General features: G+C 43.9%; 2 protein-coding genes across 4 annotated transcripts in view; one reads left to right on the top strand and one right to left on the bottom strand.

Annotated features, from left to right (window-relative positions):
• Positions 1 to 4,523, bottom strand: part of PCMT1 (protein-L-isoaspartate (D-aspartate) O-methyltransferase) — a 36,243-nt gene extending 31,720 nt beyond the window's left edge. For 2 of the 3 annotated variants that reach the window (XM_064708134.1, XM_064708133.1), the window contains exon 1: positions 4,250 to 4,523. In XM_064708134.1, coding sequence (XP_064564204.1) covers positions 4,250 to 4,508 — 259 coding nt within the window. In that variant the 5' untranslated portion in view covers positions 4,509 to 4,523. The remainder of the gene's footprint in view (positions 1 to 4,249) is intronic. The other variant, XM_064708135.1, reaches the window with a different exon arrangement.
• Positions 4,524 to 10,687: 6,164 nt separating this feature from the next.
• On the top strand, positions 10,688 to 19,819 carry NUP43 (nucleoporin 43). The gene is made up of 8 exons (XM_064706939.1): positions 10,688 to 10,864; positions 11,238 to 11,360; positions 11,623 to 11,700; positions 12,609 to 12,786; positions 14,365 to 14,500; positions 15,386 to 15,537; positions 17,356 to 17,478; positions 18,745 to 19,819. The coding sequence occupies exons 1-8, from the start codon at positions 10,745 to 10,747 to the stop codon at positions 18,957 to 18,959; spliced, it is 1,125 nt and encodes a 374-aa protein (XP_064563009.1). The 5' UTR covers positions 10,688 to 10,744; the 3' UTR covers positions 18,960 to 19,819.
• The last annotated feature ends 282 nt before the right edge of the window (positions 19,820 to 20,101 follow it).

Here is a 20,101-nt window from a genome sequence, read left to right as displayed (position 1 = left end):
TAAGATGCCATTTTTAATTATTTAATATCTAAATAATTAAAACACGTTGAGAAATACATTTAGCATATTTAAAAATAGAATTCTCAGACCCTGATAATATTTGAATATATAATCATTTCAAGCATCATTCACACTGAAAAATTAAGACCCTGATCTTATGTGAGGTGCAAAATTCTATGGAATCTTGTAAATTAGAGTTGCTAACTTTTGCAACACAAGTTTATTAGGTGAGGAAGGTAAAAGAATGTCACAAGAAACAAATCCACAGATGGTTAACAACTTCTGCCACAGCCAAGTTAACTCACCTTCCCTCTCTCTGAGAACTGTGGATTCAAGAGCAGATATATGTGATGAAAACACCATTGACACAAGATGCTCAGAGAAATAAGCAAAACAAGCTTGTCCTATGGCAGCATGACATTGACTGGAGGAAAAAGGCACAACAAGGAAACTTAATGAACTTCGATTGCTTGTGAATTGGACAGGGAACCAAGTGTTGTGTCCTTCAGCTGGGAAAGAAAAGCTGATTTCTAAGATGCTGGCATGTAAAGTAGCAGGACTTGGCAAAAGCCCAAGTATGAAAGACAGAAGATGAAATGACCTAGTAGTAACCTATCAGCAGATAGGTGAAAATACAGAGAGGGAAAAAAGTTACAGACTTAGAATCAAAAGACTTTCAACTAAGCAAGACAACAGTAAATAACTCACCAATTCTCTTCCTCCTTCCTCAGCACCTCTTATGACAGATTCATAATTTCAAAAAAATCTCCTGTTAGAGTTATTTATTTAAACACAGGTAATTATTTCTGTGTTTAGTATGATTTCTAACTCCACTGTAACCTGCATTCAGAGAGCTTCCTAGAAATGTTGTCTGCTAAAAGATCTTACTTTAAATTTATTTTAGGGAGAAGTTTACTCAAGTTTGAAGGAACATGTTCAAGTATTTTCAGCTAGAAAAAAGCAAATATTTTAATAATTATTCTGTGAAGGTGGAAAATATTTGTTTTAAGGCTTTAATGAAGAAAGAATCATTCAGATTTAAATAAGGCATTTTTAAAAAACGAGAAGTACTTTCAAGAATCACTGAAACAAAGCAGCTGAACACTTCATAGCAACAGCAGATTCAAGGACAGCATTTTTGTTGTGAAGAGCATGTTTTAAACAAGTTTATTTTGCATATGTCAAATTGTGCATCTATGATGCCTCAAATTAACAGCACAAAAACATGATTACAATGCAACAAGAAGTTAAAAATCAAAACAACAAAATAATGTACTGTAACATTCTTCGGTCACTTGTCCCTAGGCATGTGCTGAAAAACATGCAAAGTTCTGGGACCCTCCTTATTAGCTTTGTCCCTTTTAAGACAGGACAGCAAAGATGCAGCCTATAAAGAATAATTGCCTAAATTTGCACTGTAAAATCACTTGTTACTGGCCTAACACAATGATTGCTACATTACAGAAAAGTTAGTTCTATAATTAAGGCAACAGTAAAATGAGCAGTAAAGCAAATGTCATAAAATGGAGAATTTTATTGCCACAAAACAGAAGCACTAGCAACTCTCAACAACAGCCTATAATTAAGAATAATCTTTATAGCTGTTCTGTAGCATACAGGAAAAGAACATGTAGCACACAGGAATCTTCCAATGATGTTTTTATTTGGAAGCAAAACCACTTTAGTAAGTTCCCATTCTCCCCAGTCCTCGTTTATGCACAACCAAGTTCACTGCTTCTCTAACCATAATAGTACAACAGCTTACAGACATTGAGGAGCTTAAATATTGATGTTTCACAAGCCATGAGAAAGTGACCCAGTCTTACAGCACTGCCTCCCTCACAAGCAATTCTATCAGAAGAGTCAAGAGAAGAATTGTGGCATAAGGGCAGGGGCAAGAACTTCTCTACCAGGATTTGCTGCAGAAGAAAACCTACTGCATTATTTTAAGTTATGCAAAATATGCATTACATTACACACACATTCACTAAGTTCCACACAAGACAAACAATGGACAACATCAAATTAACCACATCCAATTTGCATTCTCACTTTTTTAAGCATGAAATGCTGTAAATGCTATGTAGCTGTTTTTAGAGTGGGGAAAATACCGTGAAGGATCTACTACTCCAAAAGAATTCTATGGAACATTACAGTCTTTCTGTAACCAATAATTTTTAAGTTGGTTGAAACATATCTGGGAGAACTGTATCACATTAAACAGTACTTTTTTCTAAATCTGTTTGCAACTTTAGCAACAAGGTATCATCTTACCTGAGGAACTCTAACTTGAAAGTCATGGTCTTAATTCAGCAGCTGCTCTGCACTGATAAAGCCCTACAATATGAACAGAGTCCCATTGAAGCTGACAACACAGTCTTCCTGCAAGACCAAAAGCCTCTGCTTCCACAATATTTTACTGCCAATCCACTATTTCTCTTTTTAACACCCCTCAAAATATTTTGGCATGCATATGCAAAACAGAGAGGGGGAAATTACCATCAGTGCATGCTTTGAGATTACAATATTGAGCACTTCTATTTTACTTTCCTTTTTCTATACAGCTATTGCTGTACACTAACTACAATGGTTTTCAGCTTTGTCATCATCATTTGCAACGCCCTAAACAGTTTCCATGTGCTGAAAAACTGTCATTGTCTTCTGCAATAAAGAAACTGGTTTTGCCTTCAGGTTCTGAGTGTCATAGACTATTCTGGCAGTAATTGCTTTTTGGATGTATTTTGGAGTTTAACATTGATTTTTACATCAAAAACTTTTCCCTGCTGTGCAAGAGAACAGTATTTCACTAAAACAGTATCTCTAGCCCTTTCAGTTGCAGAACAAAACAAAACAAATGTATTGCAACATTTGTAACTAGACAAGATATTATCATTTGTTAAACAGAATTTTTACAATGAAACTCTACAACAATTAGTAGTTTTTACATGGAAGCTGAAAGTCACTTCAGCATGTATTATTCTGCTGGATGTGATAGTTGTCAAAAGAAAATACTGAGAAACCTCACAGAATCAGATGATCTAACATAAGCAGAGAAAAGGAGAAAACAACAAGGGTGATTCTCCTATGACACCAGAATACCAAGGAGGCCACCTTGTCTGCGGTGTTGTAGTATCACTAAAATAGGAGACAACTGTCATAATAGAGGCTCCAGATCTACATCCTTTTACATCTAGGACACGAACTTGAGAAGAGAAAGGGAAAAGGCCAGGAGCAGAGACAAAGAATACTATAAGTATATATAAGAGAGGGTAATTCTATCCTAATATGAAAAATGCAAGCTTCGAATACAAAAGGTGTTGTATCTCAGGACCTGCAGACTTCAAGATGTACTGAAGTACATCGGCGAAGACGCGCCCGCCCAACACCTTCCCCGTTCAGCACGGGGACAGCACAAACCCCGGGCGAGCACAAGGGAGCGCCCGGTGCCGGGCAGCCACGCAAAGCTCGGCTGTCACAGCACGAGTCCGCAACCCCGACAGCTCCGCTCCTCTCCCCTTGGGTCCCAGCCCAGCCCTTCGAGCGGAGCCACTCGGGACCCCGCCGGGGAGGGGCGGAGGGACTGCCGCCACACGCCCCTTTCACCAACACAAGCAGCCGCGGCCTCTTCGGCGCGACTCCCGAACCCGGGCGGCTCCCGCTGCGCTGCTCAGACCGGGCCTGAAAGCCCGGAGGGCGCCCGCCGACACCGCCAGTCCCGCCGGCCGGAGCGGACCAGACGGGCGCCGATCCCGGTGCGTGCGGGGGATCACGGGCCCTCCGGCACTCCGCCGCGGCCCCGCCTCAGCTCGCACACGGCAGACGGGAACGAGGCGGCGGGAACGGGGCCGGCGAGGGGGGGACGCGGCGAGCAGGGAACAGCCACGGCCGCCGCACGGCGCTTCCCCTCCGGGACCGCCATCGGCGCCACCCCGCCCGCCGCATTGCCTCCCGCAACAACAGCCCGGCCCGCCCTGCGACACCGGCCGCCGCCCGGACACACACCCCCCGCCCGAGCAGCCGGGCACGCACGGACACACCCCCGGTCGGACACAGAGACACGCACAAACAGACACGGACGGACAACGCGGACACGCGAGGCCGGGCGCCGGTGCCGCTCCCCGTGACAGTTGGCGGCGGGTCGGGCGGGCGCGGCGGGAGCGCGCGGTCGCTAACGGTCACCGGGCGGCCGGTAACGGCCGCCCCGCAGCCCTGGAGCCCCGCCCGCCCGCGCCCCCGCCCCGAGACTCACTGCGGAGGTTGTGGATGAGCTCGGAGTGGCTGGCGCCGCCCGACTTCCAGGCCATCGCTAGGCACACTCTGCGGAGCAGGTACAGAGCCGCCTTCAGCGCCGCGACTGCGCACAGCAGCTTCCCCAGGAAGGACACAACCTCCAGCGCCGACACAGGCGCCGCCTCCTCGCCGCCTCCTCCCGCGGCCGCCGCCGCTGCGGCTGCCGCGCGCTCGCCGAGGGGAGGGGCCACGCGCCCACCGCCCCGCGCGCCCGACATGCCCCGGCCGCTGCCGCCGCCGCTCCGCCGGCCGGCGCGGTGCCCCCTCCCCCGCGCATGCGCACCCACCGCGCCTAGGGGCACGCGTGGGGGATCCTCGCACGCCGGGGCGGGGATGCACAGCGGCTGCTCCCGACCCGCGCGTTTTGCTGCTGGGGCCCTGGATCGCGCGCTGGCGGCGAGACCCCGGTCCTGCTCTCCCGTCAGAAACTGCGGCGGGGCGGAACGGGTCTGGGGGCGCGGGTATGTGAACTTAAGAGCTCTGGTAATGAATGGGATAGTGCGTGCGCACCGAGGTGCCGTTTCGCTTTCCCCCCTGACCCGGCCTTCGCCACTCCCGAGACACAAGTCGGTACACGCCAGGTACCGGAGCAGGCGGTGTCGGGGCGGGCTAGCCCCATCACGGTGGCTGCGCCGCCAGCTCCGGGCTCCGGCCCAGCGCGCGACCCGCCGCCCTTGCGACGGAGCCAATTAGCGGCGTCTCCCGGCGCGGTGTTTTGCATGGGGCGCGCCTATTGGCCACGGCCAGCCCGCGCGGGCCAGGCCTACGTGTTGGAGGCTGCGATTGGTCAGGGGGCGTGGGAGCTGCGTGTCCTGTGCGTGTCCGCGGCGGGGACGGGGCAGGGCGGTGCGACCGCCCCCGGGAAACAGCGCGGGAATGGCGGCGGCGGGGAAGGACATGGAGAGCTGGCACAGCCCTGCATTGGATAAGAGCCGCCAAAGCACCGATGGTTCACAGGAGCATCTACCGGTGCAATGCCGATGGCGTAGGACAAAGTTACAAATTAAATTAAAATTCCTTTTAAGAGGCGTCCAGGACAATAGCTCAGAATTTAGTAAATGCCATGGGCCTTTATTGTGTGCCAGCATATGCCCATGATGAAGTAGCAATCTTAAGGGAAAAGTTTTAGCACCTTCAGATCCTCCCACAGCCTGTAACATAACTAGGAAAAGCAGAGAATTCACTTTTTACCATAATGTAGTATTTCTCTCTGCTCTAAAACTCCTTTATGATTCATTTTGCCGCCAATATTAATTTGCCACCTGTTATTTATACACGTTTCTATTGTTTAAAGGGAAAGCATATACCATCTTTGCAATTTTGGGAACCCACTGTCAGTGCTGTGACTTCTGTATTTGTGCTGCCTTCTGGTCCCTGCAAATGGGAATAGTTTTGCAGCACTTCCTTTCCTAACCAGGCACACTGGCACAGATATTTCATCTACATGGGACCAGGCAGCAGAATTTGCAGTGCTTGGCTTTTAAAACATGAGAATGGTGATACAAAACTGTGGATGGGTTGGCCCTATGAATTGTATATTGTATAAACATTGGGGAAAATAAGGTGTCATCCAGCAGATACACAGCCTAAGACACCACCATGGGAGATTACACAGGTTTTATCTTCTGTGAGAGAGCCCATCTTGGCTGGGAGTGTTGGACCTGTTTCAGCTCCACACATCTATTTCAGGCAATCAATCATTGCTGGTTCAGGTGAAGAGGTGAAGGTGGGAATTTGCTTCTCTACTTTGCAGTCAGTCCAGGGCAAATCTGACAGTTGCTCAATGCATATACCAGTCCCATCCATAGACTTCCCATCTGGTTCTTTTCATCCTGGAGACAGATCTGCTTCATTCTGTGCTCTCCATCTAACTTCTCCTAAGCATGATCTGGCAACTGCAGTCCGTGTGAGCCTCCCAGCCTGTCCCAGAATATAAAAGGGCTCCCTGATACACCCAGTGGGCTGAGAGAGAAGGAAAGAAGCCATGGAGTGAGAAGAATTCCCAAAGAGCAGTGAGTACAGAGAACAGACAGGCATTGTAAAAGTACAGCACAGAAATACTTAATTGTTTTAAATGCAAAAGACATTTTCTGTTGTCAGATGCAAGCAAACTGCATTGCTCTCACAAAGAGAGATTGCTGCCAAGAAAATAGCTGGCCCATGTTTAAAAGCATTCCAGGGATACTTACCCCCTTGGGAGACCAAAAGCACAACAGAAGCCATTTACATACAAGCTGATGCTGCTTACCAGGACCAGCTTGAATTAGGCTTAGACTTGTCATGGAGCCTTTTTTTTTAATTTCTCTCTTAAGAGTTTGCAGTCTTGCCCAGTCTCTTTCTGACTAAGTGTACCTATTTGCCGTGGGTATTCAGAGAATGAAAACAAGCGTGGGCCTTCCTTAACAATATCTGGGGTGTCTTGGGTGGATACCAGGCACGTGTGAAGGAAACAGCACTTGGCTTGGCAGGTTTCCAGGAGCTCTCAGGCAAGCCGAGTTGCCTCGAAGGTCCCTGGGAAACTAACATGCACCAATAGTGGCATGATGCACCCATTTATGCAGTAAACAAATGCAGGAGTCCCTAACTCTTTCAGTTCCACAATCCCAAGCCATGAATACATTTTAAAAACCTATCAGGAGCACATCCATTGAGACTAAACTAAAAGCAACATGGACATTCTTTACCAGTGAAAAATATGAGCAGAAATAATAAAAAAAATTGGTTTCTGGCCATCACCATTCACATGGAACCTCTCAATTTGCTCTGATACCCGGGATTTCTGTATTCTATGCCCCCTGACTTGTCCAAATCAGTGTGAGCACCTTGGTCTCTGGATGCCCACTGTCAATTGCAGGCACCTGCATTTTCCACATATAGAGCCATTTCCCTAGACTCTGCAGGGAGCTGCTGCATGGATGCTTCTCTTAGAGAAAAGGCACAAGAATGCCAGCAGCCAGAGTGGGCCCCCATATGATTGTTCTGACATGAAGATCCCACTAACTGTAAGCACATCATCTCTTCTTCCTTTGCTGCACATTCACCCACATCCCAATCCTCTAGCTGTACTTACATACATTTATATATAAACCCCTCCAAACTACTATTTCTGTTTCATTCCTTCCCTCCCACCACATAAGCCCATTAGATTTTTTTTTAATTCTTTGAATTTTGGAAGAATTTGAAAAATTGCTCATCACTGTCTGCTCCCATCTGCTTGTATACCAGAAGCAGAAATTTCCTTGTGAAGTGTTCCTGCTGTACATTTCCGCAGTTATGTCCCAAACCCTACGCTAATTGGCTTCTACACCTACACTTCCTCCTCTTCTTGACTCCATTCTGCTTTTTAACTTAATCACTCTCCTTCATCTCATTTCTTTTCCTATAAGCTCAAGCCAGTTTGATGTGTACCTTCCCTTTTTATTACCATTTCAGAAGTTTACATTATTTTGAACTCCACATGCATGTTTTACCAGCTCTGCACTCAAAGATGAGGTGAGAAGGACTCATCAGTTACTTTCCCATTAGGGAGCAGCAGAACTGGGACCCTTCCTGAAGGAGGGCCATCCTTCCAGATGAGACTTTCCAGATGACACACCATCCCACAGCATCTAAGCAGAGCAAGCGGAGCAGGGCTGGGACAGAAATGACTGCCATCAGCTGAAGGCAGGCCCCAGGTCAAGCCAGGCACCGAGTTTGGGCAGCATGGCTGAGCACAGGCCCTCCTACAGAAGAGCTCAGGCCAAGAGCAGCGTGTCCTAGCCCAGGTGGGAGCCCCAGCCAAGGACAGGGCTTATGACTGCACTCAGGGCTGGGCCTTCTGCTCCTGCATCTGCTCTGCAGGACACTGCTGTGTGACTGTACTCGCTCAAGAGAATAAACTGGGCACAGCTCCAGCAGTTCTTACCAGCTGTACACATTGTTTTGGCATCTCCAAATAACTTTAAATATTGTTCAATGATGATGGAGAAAAGCAGATTATAAGCAAATCCAGTTCAGAATTAGCTTTATTGTGCTCTAGTACAATCACTGATCTAGTAAGTGCCTTGTTCTCAGGCCCCCTACTTTCTCTCAGAGACAGGCATGCTTTCAGTTCTCTTTCCCTCCCAGCTTTAGCCATATTTAAGGGTTGTACATAGATGCTCCTTGTTGTCTTAGCTGGTATGTTTGGACCCAAGGCTTAGAGGCAGCTTCATCTAGACTTAACATCCTTCTTGAAAACCACAGAAATACTAGATAAGGCGTATTTTCTCCTGGTGCTGATTTCCACCTTTTATATTTTTATGTAAATCTGCCATTACAGTGAAATGCTCTACACATCTTTCACAGGGATCAAGCACAGAGAATATATTTAAAGGTTTGCAAAGCAGCCCTAAATCTGTCACAGCTCTCACTTCTGTCATATAACATGCTGCCAACAATTTCTTTAAGAAATGTAGGACAGGAAAGAAAAACTGTGACTCTTCTTTTCCTCTAAGTGAAAATAAGCCTGTATGTCCAACTTACTTCCCTTAATACTTCCCAAATGCTTTTGAACAAGCAATCCTGAGCAAAGAAAGAAATTATCCAAAAGCACAAGGTAAAATAATACACACAGAAATCACAAACTAGCCAACAAAAATATTTGCCTAATAAAACTTTTCAATAATCCCAAAGTGTTTTCTATTCAGCTTTTATTCTGAGGGTGCGTATTGATATTTCTCAAAAGTGTTATAAAAATTAGCTGAAAATACCCTTGGAGTCAACAGTGACTTGCAAAACTGCTGTAAGCAGCTTAATAAAGGGTGCCAGAAGCATTTGCCACTGCAGAATAACAATGCTACTGCCAGATGCAACAAAGATTTTTAAAAGGTATGTTTGCAGTATGGCAGACTACTATAGCATCCAGCTTTTAGAATATGTTCAGTGTTGGATTCTGCTGAATGTAATTATGGAGGAAAAAGTTAAATGCAGTTCAAAAGATGCATAAAGCACATAAAATATCACTGGTTTGGTATCACACCTGAGGGATTACAAAACAGCATAGCAGACTTAATGAGGAACTCAAAAATGCTGTATAGAAGAAATCTGACAGATGCCTTTAGCAGGAAAACTGCAATACACAGTGGAAAATTTGTCCAAGCCGCTGTTAAGTCCATCTGATGGAACCTCTGAGACCTGGCAGTATCAGCTTTGGAAAAACATGCAGCAGAAAATGAAGGTGTAAAAATCTTTGAGAAAGTCCCTTACTGGACTGCAGTGACTGGACCAATAGTCTCATCCTCTGAAATGACAACTGACAACACAACTCTGTCAGCCTTTAATTTTACAACTAACCTCTGAACTTTTTATTGCATAGTTGTTTAGGTCTCAAGTGAAATACTAGAAAGGAAGTACATGTGTGCTCCTCTTTGATTTAACATACCATTTAGGACAAAAAAATATTCTGTTTGTTTCTGTACAGGTAGGAATCTGTCAGAGCAATGAGAGTACCACTTGTAAGTACATTATCATGGTTTAACGCCAGCCAGCAAGTACCAGGCAAATATTTGGTCACATAAGCCCCACAACCCACTCTAGCCCACCCCAGGGGGAACGGGGAAGACAATTGGAATAAAACCAATGTAAAATACATGGGTCGAGATAATAATAACTTATCTCTTAATACCTTTAATAATTCAAATCAAAGAAGATAAATAGCCTGTCCCTAGGGAGTAATTGGTCCCTCCTGGCCAACATCCCCCAGTTTATACAGTGTGTGTATATTCTGTGGTGTGGGATATCCCTCTGGTCAGTTTGGGTCAGCTCTCCTGGCCATGCTCCCTCCCGGCTTCTCACCCACCTGCTCACCGGCAGAGCGAGGGCTGGAAAGATCTCGGTTTGGGGTAAGCGCCACTCAGCGACAGGTGACGCAGCAGTGTTTTCACCATTATGCCACATTAAATTCTAAACAGAGCGCTGTGGCTGCTACTCGGAAGAAAATTACCTCTGCCCCAGCTGGAAGCAGGGCATACTTAAAGCAGGTCTTAGACCAGAAATGCTTAGTCGTTGTGTAAGTCACTCATTTTGAGAGAACAGGACTCGGTGCATGTCCTGCAAAGGTGACACATGGACACAGCGTTCCAGGGGAGGCGGCCCAGCCGAGCAGACAGGGAACACAGCGGCACCATCGCGTCTTCCTCTGTTTCTTCCACTCCCGACCCGACCTGCAACCGACGCCGAGCCGATAGGCGCCGGTGCAGCGGCTCGCAGGGGCCAGGCAGAGCACAGCGCCGCCCCGGCCCGTGCCGGTAACCGCGGGCAGCAGGCGCCGCCCGGCTCCTACAAACGGCGGGGCCGCCTCAGCGCCGCTCCTGGCCCGGCCCGGACGCGCTCCCGCCGCGCCCCCGGCCTGTCCCTCCGCGCTCGCCGTCGCGCCGCAGCCAATCAGCGCGCGCGGCGCGGGGCGGGCGGGAGCGGGCGCGGGGCGGGCGCGGCCATGGAGGACGTGAGCGCCAAGTTCGTGTCGCAGAAGATCAGCCGGACGCGCTGGCGGCCCCTGCCCGCAGCCGCGCTTCAGCCCCCCGACGTCTTCGCCACCGGCTCCTGGGACAACGAGGTACCGGCCGGGCGGGCCCGGAGGCGCGGCGCGACCTTCCCGCCGGAGCGCGGCTCGGGTGGCGGCGGCACCCCACGCCACCTCGGTCCCCCGCGCTGGGCGCGGGAGAGCGCGGCCGGAGCCGCCCGTGAGCGCTGCCCGGCTCGGCACTCCCGCCCTTCGCTTGGCCTTGCCGTGCTCGCTCCCCAAGGAAGCCGCGGGGCCGCCCCCGCGCCCGTCAGCGTTATTCCCCTGGGCAAGCGCTCCCCTCCGGCCGGGGCGGCTTCCTCTGGAGCTGTGCGCAGCCCGCGGCACATTGCTCTCCCTGGCTGAGCCTTACTGCTCGGTGCTTTCCAAAGCGTTCTCGAGTAAATGTGGTACCCTTTCCGTTCAGGATAACAGGATCTCCATTTGGTCTGCTGGCGACCTTGGAAATGCGGGCCTCAATGGTGAATATCATGGAGAACCTCATTTGCTGTGTGACATCCAGCACAACGGTGATGTTATGGATATGCAGGTAAAATAGCTGTGTTGAATAGATCCGTATTTTTTAAGGGCTGGTCACTTAGGAGGAGTTGAGCGAGAGTGAACTGTCAAAATGCTGAGATTGGCCAAAAAATTCTTACAAAGAAAAAGAACACAGCCAGTCAATATTGCTGTGGTTTTTGTGGGTTTGGTTTTTTTCTCCTCCACCTACCAATAATTTAGGTTATTCTAAAATCAAAATGATCACCTTGATACTAACATTGGCTAATAGCATTCTTGTTAACTCTCTCTAGTTTTTGGATCAAGAAAGAATTGTGGTTGCCTCATCAACAGGAACTGTAACTATATTCCGTCATCATCAAAATAACCAGGTATGTGACATGCACTGGCTTTAAGACGCTATTCTCTGTAATACAGGTTACTTTGATCTTAGTATAAAAGCATCTGACTACCAAAATGAATTTCTTTTTGAAGTCTGTTAAAAAAAGGTTTGATTTGACACATATGAGGAAAGAAAATAGCGTTTTACGCACATGCTACATAAACTAGATTCCAAAGCGAGACAGACTGGGGTATCGCCTCGTCTGTATCCATAAAGCCTATTCATTGAAAACATTCTTTAAGACATTAGAGTGTTTTGGGGCAGTAGATATTAATGGACTTCTGCCTGCCTTATCAGAGTTTTTGCATTCTTGAACTAAACGACTCCTTTTCAATTCTAACAAATTATGAATGAATTCTCATGTGTGTCCTCTGAAGGAAGATGTGGAAAACTCGGTAGCCTTTTGCTTTGATTATAAATCACTGGAAATAAATGCATAATTACCTTTCTATGTTTGTTCATAGTGACACAGTAAAGGTGAATGTCAGTTTATAATTTGGTGTGGTACCTAAAATAAATTAAGTTCCTTGCAATCAAGATCTGAATCTGACCTTTTATTTTCTAAGTGTGTCAGTTCTTTTCCCCTGTCCTGGGGAAATATTGAAGACATCAACCTAATGAACAACATTTTACAGTCCATAGTGTTATTTCTGTTTGCTAGGTCATGTGAACATGGTGGTTCAGAGAAGAAATAATTAACGTGTCATAGAAGGGTTTTATGCTTAAGAGTTGATGAAAACTTAGATCTCTTGATTTTTGTTTATATAAGGGGATCTCATTCCCATGAAGTAGTGTGGCTTTCCTGGAGCTTGTTTCTGGTTTCATGAGTATTCTGGAAGCTTTTTTTTATCATGTTCATTATGTAAGACCACGATTTCATGTCTGGTTACTACTTAGACATTATCTGCTGACCACCGGTGGGCGAAAGCTCATTATCATGTGGATCAAGACACATCTTGTGGTGGAGCAGCCTGTACAGGAGTCGTCTGCAACAACCCAGAAATTGTCACTGTTGGAGAAGATGGTAGAATAAATCTCTTTAGGGCTGACCAAAAAGATGCAGTAAGAACTATAGGTATGTGAAATACCTGGGTTTTTAAATTAGTCTAGTTTGGAGGGGGGCTTCAGGTTAATATAACAAAACAAAAAAGTTAATTGAGTATTGATTTCAGTATTCCAGGTTGAACATCTTTGTTCCAGATTATTCCTATATCCCTCCAGAATTCAAGTACTTGTAGCATATTTCAGATGTATTTCTGTATTCGCTTAGGTATTTTTAAGTTCATGGTTTTACAGTAAAAGTTGGAGAGGGAGGAGAGAGAACATCTTGGAAGAGGCTCTCAGGTTCTTCAGAATGGAGTTCTATGTTGTAAGAAATCTGTTTTCTGGTTCCCAATTCAATGACACCTTGACATTTCCCAGGCACTAAGCTGAATCCTTAGCATGAAGATAGACTCTTGTACCTCGTTCAGTAGTTGCAAATGAATGCCTTGCTATTTTTGTTGTTGTTTAGTGGATTTAAGAGTACAGTACAAAGTGCATAGGTTTGTAGTCAGTTAAGGTAAGAAGAAAGAAATCTCAAAAGTTAGAGATTATGTAACATAAGTCATTTGGAGCCATGAAGGTGTATAATTGCTAAACTACTTAGTGTTAGTCTGTCATAAAACTTTAAATCCTCTAGAACCTCAGTATTCAGTAATCCAACATTTCTTTTTAATGATGTTTTAGTGAGTTTTTTCTTCCCCTCTGCTTTCATTTAAACAGTAGGCAGAAAACTCATTCAAATATCTGTAAATAGACATCAGTGTAACTTTTTTGTCTTGATATCAGAAAATGTTTCCATCTTATGCAGAAAGATAATAATTTGCCTATATTTTCAGTATGAGCTGACATAAAGAATTTTAAAATACTTGAGGTGAAAGTAGACTTAACAAAGTTACCCCATTGTAATTAAGATAAAAAGTTTATCTATAGTAACAGAAATAAAATACAAGAAAATAGTGTCTCTTTCAGAAGGCCTCAAAGCTGTGAAAAGTTTCACCTCAAAGCTTGTTTGACATTGTAAATTACTCTTGACAAAAAGAGGCACTGGAGAAAGGACCTGAAAAAAAAGGGCCTTGCTATTTAGTTATTAACAAGCACAGCATAATTTGAGTTTAACTTGATACCACATTGGTAATTCGGAAAAGGTCTAGAAGTTGGTAAATTAAGTGTTTCTGTATAAAACTGCTTAATGCCATCAGCCAGAGTTACTGTTTCTTGGGTTTAGAATTCCATTATGAAAAGCTTCATAGCTGCTTTCTGTCAATAAGTGCTAGCTTTTGAGAACCACAAGCTTGGGTGAATTAATTCCCCTTCTAGGAACTACAAAAAGAAATCTTACAAATCAACAAGTAGTTTTGTAATCACCAGAGCTAATTTAATACATCTACTTACAGATTTGTCTCAGTAGTGTTTCATACAGTAAGCAAGGAAGGGCTCCTTTTTCACAGGGTATTTGCAGATACTAGAGGGTCTCTGACCCTGCCACTGCAGAGGTTATGCACATGTTTAAGCAGCTGTGTTCTGTTTTCTATTAAGAGTTACTTTGTTGCAATTAAATGGAGACTAGCATTCCTCAGGTTTACCTGAAAGCTTTCCTCATCTCTTGCAGACAATGCAGACAGCAGTACACTCCATGCAGTGACTTTCCTTCGCACAACTGAGATCTTGACAGTAAACTCAATTGGACAGTTAAAAATATGGGACCTCAGACAGCAAAGAAATGAGCCATCTCAAATATTTTCTTTGTAAGAGCTCCACTTTTTTACTTATTTACTGAAAAGCATGTGCTACTTTATATAATCTCATTCAAATCTTTCCTAATTGCTTCCTAACAACAGGATGGTAAATTACTGATTTATTTTTTTAAAGGATTTTAACTTTTTTGGTACTTAAATAAGCAAAAGGCAGACTGCTTAATGGCTGAACCACTGTTGTGACTCAGCATTGTGCTCAGCAGGTGCATTTTATGATTTAACTTTTGAAGGACTATTATACCTGTGCACTTCTCTTGTTTGAGAAAAAAAACTTTCAATCCTCAACCCCAAACTCTTTACCTGTTTATATTTGCTTTTCTTCACAGGCCTAATGTAAGGTTTCTGGCATTTGGAATGTATTTTTGAATGGTAACTTTGTGCCTTATAAGGTACTGTGAGAAAAGAAAATGGGCTAAATTTCTATCCTGTTGTTGTCTGTGTAATAATTCCCATTGCTGTTCCTAGATTGTGGTTTAGGTACCTGATTTTGTTAGTGCCTGATCTCCCTTTTTAACTCTTAGTATATACTAAACCTATAATTATATCATGCATCAGAATAATATTATTATAGGTATGTATAGATTATTATTTGCCTGCATGGCTTCTCACTCCTATAAAGCTGTCAGGTGCTGTGTAGATGTTCCATAGGGCACAGAACCCGATTGTAGCTTCATGTTATTGCCATACCTCTGGTTTCCAGTAGATGTCATGTGCCTTCAGCCTGGGGTGGTCAGAGTTACAGGAACTGAAGGTCCTGTCAGTACAGGTACCTCACTTGTCAATGCTCATGATGCGGAATTAGGAAGGGAAAAAGAGAAGCTAAATAAAAAAATTGTGTTTGGGTTATTTGGTTGTTTTGTTTTTTCCTCTTTGCAGGGCAGGTGACAGAGTTCCACTGCACTGTGTGGATAGGCATCCCAATCAGCAGCATATTGTGGCCACAGGGGGCCAGGATGGAATGCTGAGTATATGGGACATCAGGCAGGGTACTATGCCTGTGTCCCTGCTAAATGCTCATGAAGCAGAAAGTAAGTATCTGAAATGGAGAGGGGGAAGAAGGTAGCATTTTAGAGAAGTTTCTGATTACTGTAAAAATAAGTTGTAACTGTGGTAGAAAACACTCACATACTTGCTGCTTAATTTAATAATGGAATGGTTTGGGTTAGAAGAGATCTTAAAGCTTGTTTACTTCCAACTTCCCCTGCCAAGGGTAGGTGCACTTTCCACTTGACCAGGTTGCTCAGAGGCCCATCCAACCCAGCCTTGAACATTTCCAGGGATGAGGCGTTCACAGCTTCTCTGGAAAACCTGTTCCAGTGCCTCACCACCCACACAGTAAAGAATTCCTTCCTAAGAACCTGATCTAAACCTACTGTCGGTTTAAAGCTATTCCCTTTTGTCCTATCACTACATGCCCCTGTCCTTCATGTGTTTTAGTATAGCTTCTAGGAGGATTTGTTCCATGTTTTTCCCAGGACCAGAGCTGAGGCTGACAAGTTGGTAGTTCTCAGGATCTTCCTTTCTACTCTTTTTAAACAGGGGTTTGTGCCCATCTTTCCCTTTTTCTGTCCCCTAGTACTTCCCCTGACTGCCATAGCCTTTCAGACATGGAGAGTAGCTTGGCAACTACATCATCCAATTCCTTCAGGACTCTGGGATGAATCTCATAGATTTATGTATATTCAGGTTCCTTAGGTGGTCATGAACATAAACTTCTTCTACAGTGGGAAGGACTTTTCTTCCCCAGACCCTGTCTTGTAGCCCACCCACTGGAGAGGTGTGGGAAGAGAGGTTGCCATTGAAGACTGACACAAGAAAGTTGTTGAGTAGCTCAACCTTGTCCCTGTCCAGTATTACCAGCTTTCCAGCATGGATTATTGGGGGACATACACCTTCTTGGACCTTCCTTTTCTGTAGACATACCTGTAGAAGCCCTTCCTTTGCCAGGTTCAGGTCCAGCTTCTCCTTGGCCTTCTTCACTCTGTATCACTAACCTTCATCTCTATACTCTTCCCAGGATGCCTACTACTGCTCCATGTTTTCATCTGGAAAATGTGGCTTCCTTCTCTCTATAGGAGACTGCTTTTAGATGAAAGTGAACTCTCTCTAAACTAAAAGTAGACTTAGTAAGCAATTCTTCAATGAGCTATTAGATGCATTTGATCAGAATGGCTGTTTCTAGCAGGGTTGGTGATAAATAGCCATGGAAGCTAGTGCAGATAAAGTAAAGCAGAATGCAGATACTAACAAACTTGAAAACATGACGAAGAAGGAGAGATTGAACATTCATTTGGTGTCCCCACAGTGCTGAAATAGCTCACTTTCCTGGCAACTATGTGAACAAGACAGCAATTCATTTTATGCTGAAAATTTTGTGATTTGATGCTACATTTAAATAACAAGGAATAAAAATATTTATTGATATTACATTTTACTAACTTAAATGTCTTCTGCAGTTGTGGTATTTAGACACAAAGTAATGTGTGTCCTGGGAAGGAATGCATGCTATGTGCAGATTTAAACTTAACTGCAGGGAAGATGACATGCAAATTGCGTGAATTCAGATAAGACTTCAACAATTTTCACAGTACTGAAAATGCAACAAAATAGAGTATTTTCTTTTTTTTCCTTCTTTTTTCTTACCCCCTTTCCCCCTGCCAGCAGAGGGAAAACTGCAGTATATAACTTAGTATGGGGCTTTGGGTTTCCTACCCACACAAAATTAAAAATGAAAGTTTTGATGGAGGCATGGGTTCTTGTAAACACATGTCTCTATCATGGTATCCCAATGCTTTGATTGAAGTACTTGAGACTTGTTTTGAAATTATTTTGCTTGATACTTGCAGTGTGGGAAGTTCACTTCCATCCCTCTGACCCTGATCATTTATTCACGTGTTCTGAAGATGGATCTCTTTGGCACTGGGATACTTCCACAAACGTATCTGAAAAACCATCTTTTCTTCATCAAGGTAAGGATGTTTGAAGTCCATCTGCACTGTATTTGTGAGTTGGTAACATCATTACAGTCAGTGTTCTCACATGACCCAATTAATAACACAATCTTAATACAGAAAATTACAAGCAGCTTTCTTTTCTTAGAAAGCAAACTTAGATAAGCACTTTTCTTAGATAAGCACTTGAGAAAAACTACTTATATGGCAAACAGTTGTGCAGGGTTTTTCATGGTCTGGTTTGGGTGTTTTTAATCTGCTACCCTCTGACCAGTGTGTGAAGGGCACATCTGTGCTTTCAAAGATGGACTGTATTCACTTAAAAATCATCTGTTTGTAGAAGAGAAACAGAGACAGTCTGACTAACATTATTGAGTCTCTGAGGGAGTTACACTAACTTAGAATACAAAAATAATTGGTAGGTTAATGAGATAGTAGAATTATGAATTTACAATTCAGGGTAATAATTGAAACTTTCAATAAATGAAACTGGATCCTTTTGCATGGTGGCAGGATTTTAAAGTTATGATACTGACTTTTAATATAAGCATTTATTTTCACATTCTAATCACAAAGACTGCTACCTTGCCACATTAGACAGTAGTGGGGAAACTTTCAGATGTCACCTGCTGCCTTTGGCCTCAAAGTTGTCATTCAAAGTTAAGTTTTATCTATGGAAAGTATAGGATTACTAATTCAAGTTGGACTCTGCATGTTTGCAAGTATATGAAGTATAAATCCTTTAGCATCACTTCTCACACCTGCTAATCTTATGCTGAATGATGGGTCTTACAGTGTGAGACTTCAGTTTGAACATAAAGTGTTATGTGGAAAAAATTAAAAGTCAAATATAGGTATATCGTTTGCTGCAAAGTGGGAAGGAGGAGCAGTAGGGAATAAGTGTTATTGAAGCAAAGCTGAAAACCCCAAATAGAGCAAGACATTCTATAAACAGACTTGTGTTCTTGTACCCTTGCTTTAGTATCTGTATAGGGAAACTTGCAGGTACTTACACTCTCCAGTGAGATGAGTTAATAGCTGCTGTGATGTATTTGTCTTAGCTGAGGGTAGAGCTGGTAGATAATTTTGTAATTATTTCAAGAACTTGATTTTTTAAGCTATTTTTTCCTTCATTTACCAAAGAAATGACATCTCAGCTACTCTGAAAACTGACTTAAACGTAAAATTTTATTTCCATTATGTCTGACCCATATCTACTGTGTTTCTCCAAATTCTGAGAATATATAAACGAATTTGAAACTTACTTCGTGTTCCTTCTTTCAGGAGGAAGAAGCACTGCCTATCTTTCCCACAGCACCATGAACCAGTCTGTCGTAAGTGCCTGGCTAAGCAATGATCCGACCAAAGACCGCATGGAAATCACCAACCTCATTCCAAACCAGACTTTGTCTGTGAATAGCTTAGATGTTCTAGGACCATGCCTGGTATATGGTACTGATGCAGAGGCTATTTATGTGAACAGACAACTTTTTGCATGAAGTGACTGTGATATCCCTTTGAAGCATTGACCAGCTTGAACCACTGGGAAATGTCAGGTTCATTCCTAATGCTACTCACTAGTCTGTTATTGGCATGTGTGGGAGCAGCCTCAGCTTGGTCCTGGTGCTGTGCAAGAAGTCAGGTGCTTCACATTCTGACAGCTGTCACTTGATGCTCCAGGATGGGTAACTGAGCAAGCTTACATGCCATTTCTTCCCTGCTGCCTGCTTGGTTTTGACAAGCAGGAAAGTAGTCACTAAAGGGCAAAATCTTTGCTGTCAAGTGATGTCCATAATACACACATACATCAAAACACAGGAAAAGGTAAATGCTGAATTTTTATTTTTCCCTGTAAAGGTATTTTTCAAGTATCATTTCTAAAGCGAAACTGTGGGCTTCGTGGAAGTTCTTTTTATGTCACCTGAAAGAGATGGGTTTTTTTTAAGCTGAGTTTTTATATATAGGGGAATATAACTGTTAATGTTAGTTCATGAGCTGGAAGGAAAACTGTTAAAGCTATGAAATGTGAAAGGTTCTATAGGAATCTAAGCATTCTAGCAACATTATTTTGAATTATTAACAGCTTTATCATGGATGCTACATGTTAAAACTTGATAATGCACCAGTAAATCTCCCAACAGAAAAATGGGGTTTGCAATTAAGAAGTCATAATTGACAGATGTGTTGGCTGTGTTTTCAGGTGTAAGAATGAGAGTTTCTAAACTTGAGACATAGTCTTTGTCATAAATTCACGTCTGGTTTATTGAAATCTTTGAAAAGTTTTAAATTTTATTAGCATTGTACCTGCTTTCTTTTACAGAGAACCCTTTCTCTTTTTATTAAAAAGTTTTGCACAAGAGTAGTGGTCTGACTTACTAAAATAATTCAACTAGATGTGTTTGTGGGAACTTATTTGGATTGAGCCTGGGTATTGAACCTGAAGGATGGAAAAACCTCTGTATTTGGGCAGGAACAGGTTAGTTATGAGGTGTTACATGGTATTTCCACCATAACCCCTCTAGAGTGTACTTTAATTCACGTCGGCGTGGGTGCCCCGGGTGTGCTGTGGCAGGAACACCTCACCTGATGCACATTCCGTGTGTCTGGAGATGGATGGGGCACTGGGGACAGGGCGGTCGTC

This window comes from Zonotrichia leucophrys, chromosome 3 (assembly GCF_028769735.1).
Source record: "Zonotrichia leucophrys gambelii isolate GWCS_2022_RI chromosome 3, RI_Zleu_2.0, whole genome shotgun sequence".
Taxonomy (NCBI): Eukaryota; Metazoa; Chordata; class Aves; order Passeriformes; family Passerellidae; genus Zonotrichia; species Zonotrichia leucophrys.
The sequence above is the reverse complement of the archived record's forward strand: the minus strand, read 5'-3'. Positions and strand labels throughout refer to the sequence as shown.